The sequence below is a fragment of the Chrysemys picta genome, unplaced genomic scaffold, assembly GCF_011386835.1.
Source record: "Chrysemys picta bellii isolate R12L10 unplaced genomic scaffold, ASM1138683v2 scaf3386, whole genome shotgun sequence".
Taxonomy (NCBI): Eukaryota; Metazoa; Chordata; order Testudines; family Emydidae; genus Chrysemys; species Chrysemys picta.
The window spans coordinates 1-6,000 of record NW_027056088.1 but is presented as its reverse complement, the minus strand read 5'-3'; the positions used below and the strand labels follow the sequence as shown (position 1 = coordinate 6,000).

Sequence of the window (6,000 nt, the reverse complement as noted above, 5' to 3'; positions counted from 1 at the left end):
ATTTAATCCTAACTTGCCTTCCTGTCTGGATCTTTTGGAAAAAAATACACAAAAGAATCAAAGTGTCATGTCATTTTGTAAATATTGGGAGACACTTGAAATAAATCCATATGAATTATTCAGACTTTAGCATTTTTAACTCCTTTTTTACTGTGTTAGGCCTCTGATCATTGAAGTTCCAGGGTTAATGCCGTATCTTGTCTCTTTTTCAGAGGTGGGCTGCATGTTCATGTGGGGGAATAAGGTAGAGGGAGCCAAGAAAACACATATGCTTTATTCCTCCACACAGGCTACCCAGACTTTGGGTCAGGAGGTGCAGGGGGAAGCAGCACTGCATGTCTGCTTACTAACCCACTTCTGAGGGGAAGAGGAGTGAGCATGGAGGGGCGGGAAGCCATGGCTCCATAGCCCCAGTGTGCCAGTCACTACAGCTAAGCTGGCAGGTTCGGGGTTGTGACAGCAGTGAATTGATATCCTTGTGCCCTGGGTTCTTGCCAAGCTGCGTGGCTGTGCAGCCGCCCAGCAGTCTATCAAGTGCCACACACTTCAGGTGCCCCTCCACCTATGGCCACGCTGCTCCTGCCCTCTGCCTTGGAGCCCCTGGCCAGCTGCTCCTGGCAGCCTCCTGCTTGCTGAGCAGAGTGGGGGTGAGAGGAGGGGCACTGATGTCAGGGTGTCCCCCTTCCTGCCCATGTACCCCATCTTCTTAGAGCAGGGCGTTGGGGGGACACGACAAGACTCGGAAGTGGGATGGAGCTTGCTGGCGGCTCCTGCTGTGTCTGAACAAGCAGGCTTCAGACTGGTGAGTACCAATCTACTTAAAGGGGCAGCATACTTAAAGGGGCAACCTGTGTGTGTGTGTGTGTGTGTGTGTGTCCCTCACACACACACCTCCCAACACATACTTGTATTATTATTGTTGTTGTTACTTCCTGCAATGCACATATATTCTCTGTAATTTTATTCTTTCCAAGTTCTGTTATTTGAGTGTTTTGACTTGTCTATGCATTTCATAATTTTTATTTCTCTTATATTTAAGAAATTTAATTCTTTGAGTAGTGAGTTCTAAAATTCCTAACCTGTCCTGGCTGGAGTACTTATCCCTATGGTAACTTTTAAAATATAGATACAGTTTTTTTGTGGTGGTGCACATTTGCATGTTACCTCGGTAATTTGGTGCACATACAATTAATTCTGCACATGGATGGAGAAAGTTAGAGGGAACATGGCCTGTGGCCCCTGAAGAACAAGGCAGAAAGGGGAAATGGGACTCCGTGGACCACAATTTTTCCTGTGTTGCTGCTGGGGCAGCCCAGCAATGTGCTACCTCTTCTAAAGGGCGGAGACACCATCCACCCCAGAAATAGTAAGTTCCCTGGGGAAGGGAACATATTACATTTTGGTCCCAGTCCTGTGATCTGACCCATGCAGGCAGACCCTTACACCCATATTGATTCACACTGATATCAGGGGAACAGGGATCCATCCACCTGGATCAGATTGCTGGAGTGGGCCTGTGTTTGTACAAACACCATGGAAATGTCCAGCCCTAAATTAGCATATCCATAATTAAGTCATTGACATTTCAAATAACTGGCACCACTACATTACCTGCAAAAGATAGCCAGACCATAGCCATTTCTGTTCCTACATCCCAGCTTTACTTATATGCGGGGGGGTGCACGAAATCTGCGGATTTGGGGCAGTAACTAGTGACAGAGGTGCTGGAAACTGCTGCATGCATGGTAGAAGTAATGAGTTTTTATTATCAGCACATTTACTGAATCCTATCTTGGACTGGGCCATGCACTAGAAAACTGCAGTCAGAGAGCAGGCTAGATGGAGAACAGTAATTTCTTTCTGATAGGTTGCTTGAGAAGAGACTTGCTCTCTCTACACAGCATGTCAGTGAGCAGCACCTTGGGATGCAGTGTTTGAGGGGCTGTATTCCAAAGTACTGCAAGAGCGAGTAACTTTAATTAAACCCTCCCTAGACAAGTTAGGAGTTTTTCAGGCTTTCCCAAGTCCACTTTACTCAACCAAAATATGAATGGGGGGGGGGAACAGATCTGAAAACAGGACAAAGGGTCAGTGCAATACAAATATTATAAATATAGTACGAGCCGGAAGTAGTTTGACAGGAATCAAGGGTGTGGAGGAAATGTATGGAAAACTGTGCCTAACCACTTAAAGGCGTTAGGGAGTGTTGGTAGTCTAGTGTGAGCAGCCATGCACTGCCTCCAAAGGGACCCATCCAGGAAATCCAACAAACTCACTTATTCGCCCCCTTTTCTCAAACAGCAACCTCTCCCTCCCACTTTCTCTCTGTTAAGGAAATGGACTGTACTGTGTATGCAATCAATCACTGTAAAAAGTTTTAAGTATCGGGGGTAGCCGTGTTAGTCTGTATCCACAAAAACAACGAGGAGTCTGGTGCCACCTTAAAGACTAACATTTATTTGGGCATATGCCCAAAGGTGACACTGGACTCTGTTTCTGTAGAAAGTTTTGAACAATATGACATGAAATGAAAGATTGCGCCCACGGCAAAGTGCATTTCATCTGCTCCCCTTCCTTCCCTCCCCACTATGCACACAAAGTCAGGCTAGGCAGGCTTTGTGTGGGCAATTATACACCTGGCTGAGGATCTGAATCTGTCTCTCTATCTAGGTATTTACACAGTAGTAGTAGTACTGTAGTACTACTCCACAGTAGTACACCTCCACTTCTAACAGACTGGCAAATTTCCAGGCTCTCCACAGTTGCTATTCCAGTCCTGGGCTGGAGTAGGAACCATGGCACTGATATACTCCCCTTCAGCATGGTTTATCATCACTGGATCTACCTAATAGCACACCCAGAAATCACAATCCCACCCTGCTTCCAGATTGCCACCAAGCCTTGTTTTGAGCTATCTGAAGTTGGTGGCAACTTACCTCTACCATGCACAAGACAGAGTCCCTCCCTATGGCCTCTCCACAGCTTCACCCCCCCGCCCCAAACATGAGAACCATCGAGGTTCTGTTGCACTAGGAGCCTTCTTCAGCTCCTGTGCCAATGGGGGAACTGCACCCAGAAACCATCCAAAAAGTACTTGGCTAGGTCCTCAACTGGTATAAGCAGTCATAGTCCAACCAAAATCAATGGAGTTATGGCAACTTATGCCAGCTCAGGATCTGGCCTTCCGTGTCATTCCCGGTGCTAAGAAAGCTGCTGTGCTCTGCAGGCATGCCACATTCAAGTCAACCAGAAAGAGGTCCACCAATGCTGAAATGAGCCCCTCCTCCTCCCCTCACATACATCTGCTGACCACAGCACTATTGTTAAAGGATTTAACACTTTTTAACTGTAAGAAAGACTTGTTCTCAGGCATGTCAAGAAAGAGGCAGCCTCTCTCTCCATACCATCGCCCTCAATAAATCAATGAAGTGCCCTTCAAATGCTTTTTAAACCCTACACTTTCCACTGAACCATTGGTAAGCCTTTCCCAAGGAGTGTATTTTCCCCTCCCCGGATCATCTGACCCAACAAGAAGGTGCTGTTCATTTTTCCTATCAGAGACAAGCTGCACTGGCTGCTTGCAGTGCTGGCAAGCTCTGAAGAGGCCACAGAGGGAAGAATGTATTTCCACCAGTTCCTCTCTCCTGCTAATGGGAAGCTTGAAATAACTGACCTGAAGATGGTAGGAGGCAAGTGCTGGTAGGTAATAGATGTGCACTATCTGTACAGTGAAAAGTGCTCTGCTTTGTTCAAAGGTTTCTCCAAACTTTTTGTTATTAGTCTGGTTTACCTCTGATTTGCTAGCCAAATTGTTAGGTACAGGTGAAAAAGCAGTCTTCTTCCCCCATTGTATTATGAACATTTTAATACCTTCTTTTTGCCAAATTATTCTAAAGCAGAAGTCATAAAAATGCATACAAGGGAGGGAGTAACATTGCTTGAAAAATCCTCTTGCCTACTCATTAGTGACTGGGAAGCTTTCCCTTAAGGAAAGCTATTAATTGCTACAGAATTTAAACTTCCTAAAAAAAAAACCCACATGGAGTGAAAACCTGGTTCCATTGAAGACACTGGCAAAACTCCCACTGAGTTCAATGGAGCTAGGATTTCACACTAAGATTCTAGCCTTTATGGCTCAGAATAAGTTTCTGCATATTAATCAAATGTAAACTACGCAATGTTGTCTTCTTGAGTCTGCATACAAACAGCTCCAGTGCATCAGCTGCTGCTTAAATTTTCCAAGCAGAAGTAGAGTGACACTGACAAGACACAGATCACTTTCACAGAAGTTATCCATGATCAGAGCTAATAGAAAAGCCGCATTTTACCACAAAAAGAGTTTGAAAGAAGGGAAAACATTACTTTTCATACTATTGTACTACACCTCTACCTCGATATAACACTGTCCTTGAGAGCCAAAAAAATCTTACTGTGTTATAGGTGAAACCGCATTATATTGAACTTGCTTTGATCCACCAGAGCACGCAGCCCCGCCCCTCCAGAGCACTGCTTTATCGCGTTATATCCGAATTCATGTTGTATTGGGTCGTGTTATATCGGGGTAGAGGTGTATATAAAATCATGAGTGGTGTGTAGAAAGTCAATAAGGAAAAGTTATTTACTTGTTCCCATAATATAAGAACTAGGGGCCACCAAATGAAATTAATGGGCAGCAGGTTTAAAACAAATAAAAGGAAGTTCTTCACACAGCGTACAAGCAATCTGTGGAAGTCCTTGCCTGAGGAGGCTGTGAAGGCTAGGCTTATAACAGGGTTTAAAAGAGAACAGTAAGAGTATGTGAAAGTGTTTGTTTCCTGCCCTCATCTTTCATATCAGCCTGTTGCTGAGAGGTTAGTACATGTCTGGCAAATTTCCCAAGACCTGTGCTTTATTTTCATTTCATTTAACTCAGTCTTCTTCCTACTTTTCCCATCTCTCCTCATGTGATTTATACACAGAATGCTTACCTGGTGGGAAATGGGAGGGTGTAGTGGTTTGATTTCTATGTTTTTCACATTCCTTCAATCGATTCTGGAGAGCTACAATTTCTCGATGGATTGCAAGGATATTGTTTTTGTCCAATGATTCCAGATCATTTACCATGAGAGTCAGATTCTTGATCTAGAGAAATAAAAATTCAGCATGACTTTAAATTACAGTCATCTTTATTTCATGAACATTTTAGGCTGGATTTATCATTTCAAAAAAGGTGCCGCAGAACAAGTTTTAGGAAATGTTCCCAAGAATAAGTTTTAGCATGAACATCAGGTCTCAAGCTAGTGTGCAACTACAAGAAAATGTTTGTGAAGACAGTGAAGAAACTAATGATATTTTACTTACCATGAAAAGCAATTATTCATTCCAGGTGAGTGAGTGATAACAATTTTGAAAATTTGATTTATTTAATATTGGGAAAGGGTTCTTGATTTTATATTGATTGGGTCACTACCCTAATAAGTTAAGTTTTTAATTATATTTGTTGGAGCACAGAAGGTTTTAGCCATGGGTGCTCATAAATGAATATTTATTCTGATAATGTAGACAGTATATTTATTTAATATAGCAGCATCCTAGAACTTTAGCTTTCAGTCACACAAATGATAATAATTGCCATATATGAAGAAACATGCTAACATGCTTACGGCCAAGATTTGCTTTAACTCCACTGACAATAGTAGAGACATTCCAAATTTCACTGGAGTAACAGAACTGAATGTTTCTGAATGGCAGAAGAACCCTCATACTTTACCTCCACGTATAGTTGTTCAACAATCACATTGCTTCCAACAAGTGTGGATTTCAGCTGAGTGACCAGTCTCTCCATTTCATTGATTTCCAGTTTCAGCAACTGAAAGTCCAACTCACTGTAAGAAACACTGGTCGACTCCATATGTTCCACTTTGATGGTTAGGTTTCGGATTTTCTGTTCATGCATTTCAATTGCTTTGGTATATTGGCTAACCTAAAAAAACAAACAAGCAAATTTTCAAGTTCAGTTTA

At 43.0% G+C, this 6,000-nt stretch overlaps 1 protein-coding gene across 1 annotated transcript; it reads right to left on the bottom strand.

The window, feature by feature from the left end:
• LOC135980449 (olfactomedin-4-like) lies at positions 1 to 5,956 on the bottom strand. Its single transcript, XM_065580433.1, has 3 exons — positions 5,750 to 5,956; positions 4,968 to 5,121; positions 1 to 31 (listed from the first exon to the last, which is right to left on the bottom strand). Exons 1-3 carry the CDS (start codon positions 5,933 to 5,935, stop codon positions 9 to 11), a joined length of 363 nt encoding a protein of 120 aa, XP_065436505.1. The 5' UTR covers positions 5,936 to 5,956; the 3' UTR covers positions 1 to 8.
• Positions 5,957 to 6,000: the final 44 nt, after the last annotated feature.

Excerpts from the sequence above, each read along its gene's own strand:
- LOC135980449 (XM_065580433.1), bottom strand. The coding sequence starts at position 5,935 with ATGCATGAACAGAAAATCCGAAACCTAACCATCAAAGTGGAACATATG. Across the intron at positions 5,122-5,749 it reads TTGAACAACTATACGTGGAG|ATCAAGAATCTGACTCTCAT; the intron begins GTAAAGTATGAG and ends TTATTTCTCTAG. Across the intron at positions 32-4,967 it reads ACCCTCCCATTTCCCACCAG|ATCCAGACAGGAAGGCAAGT; the intron begins GTAAGCATTCTG and ends TTTTTCCAAAAG.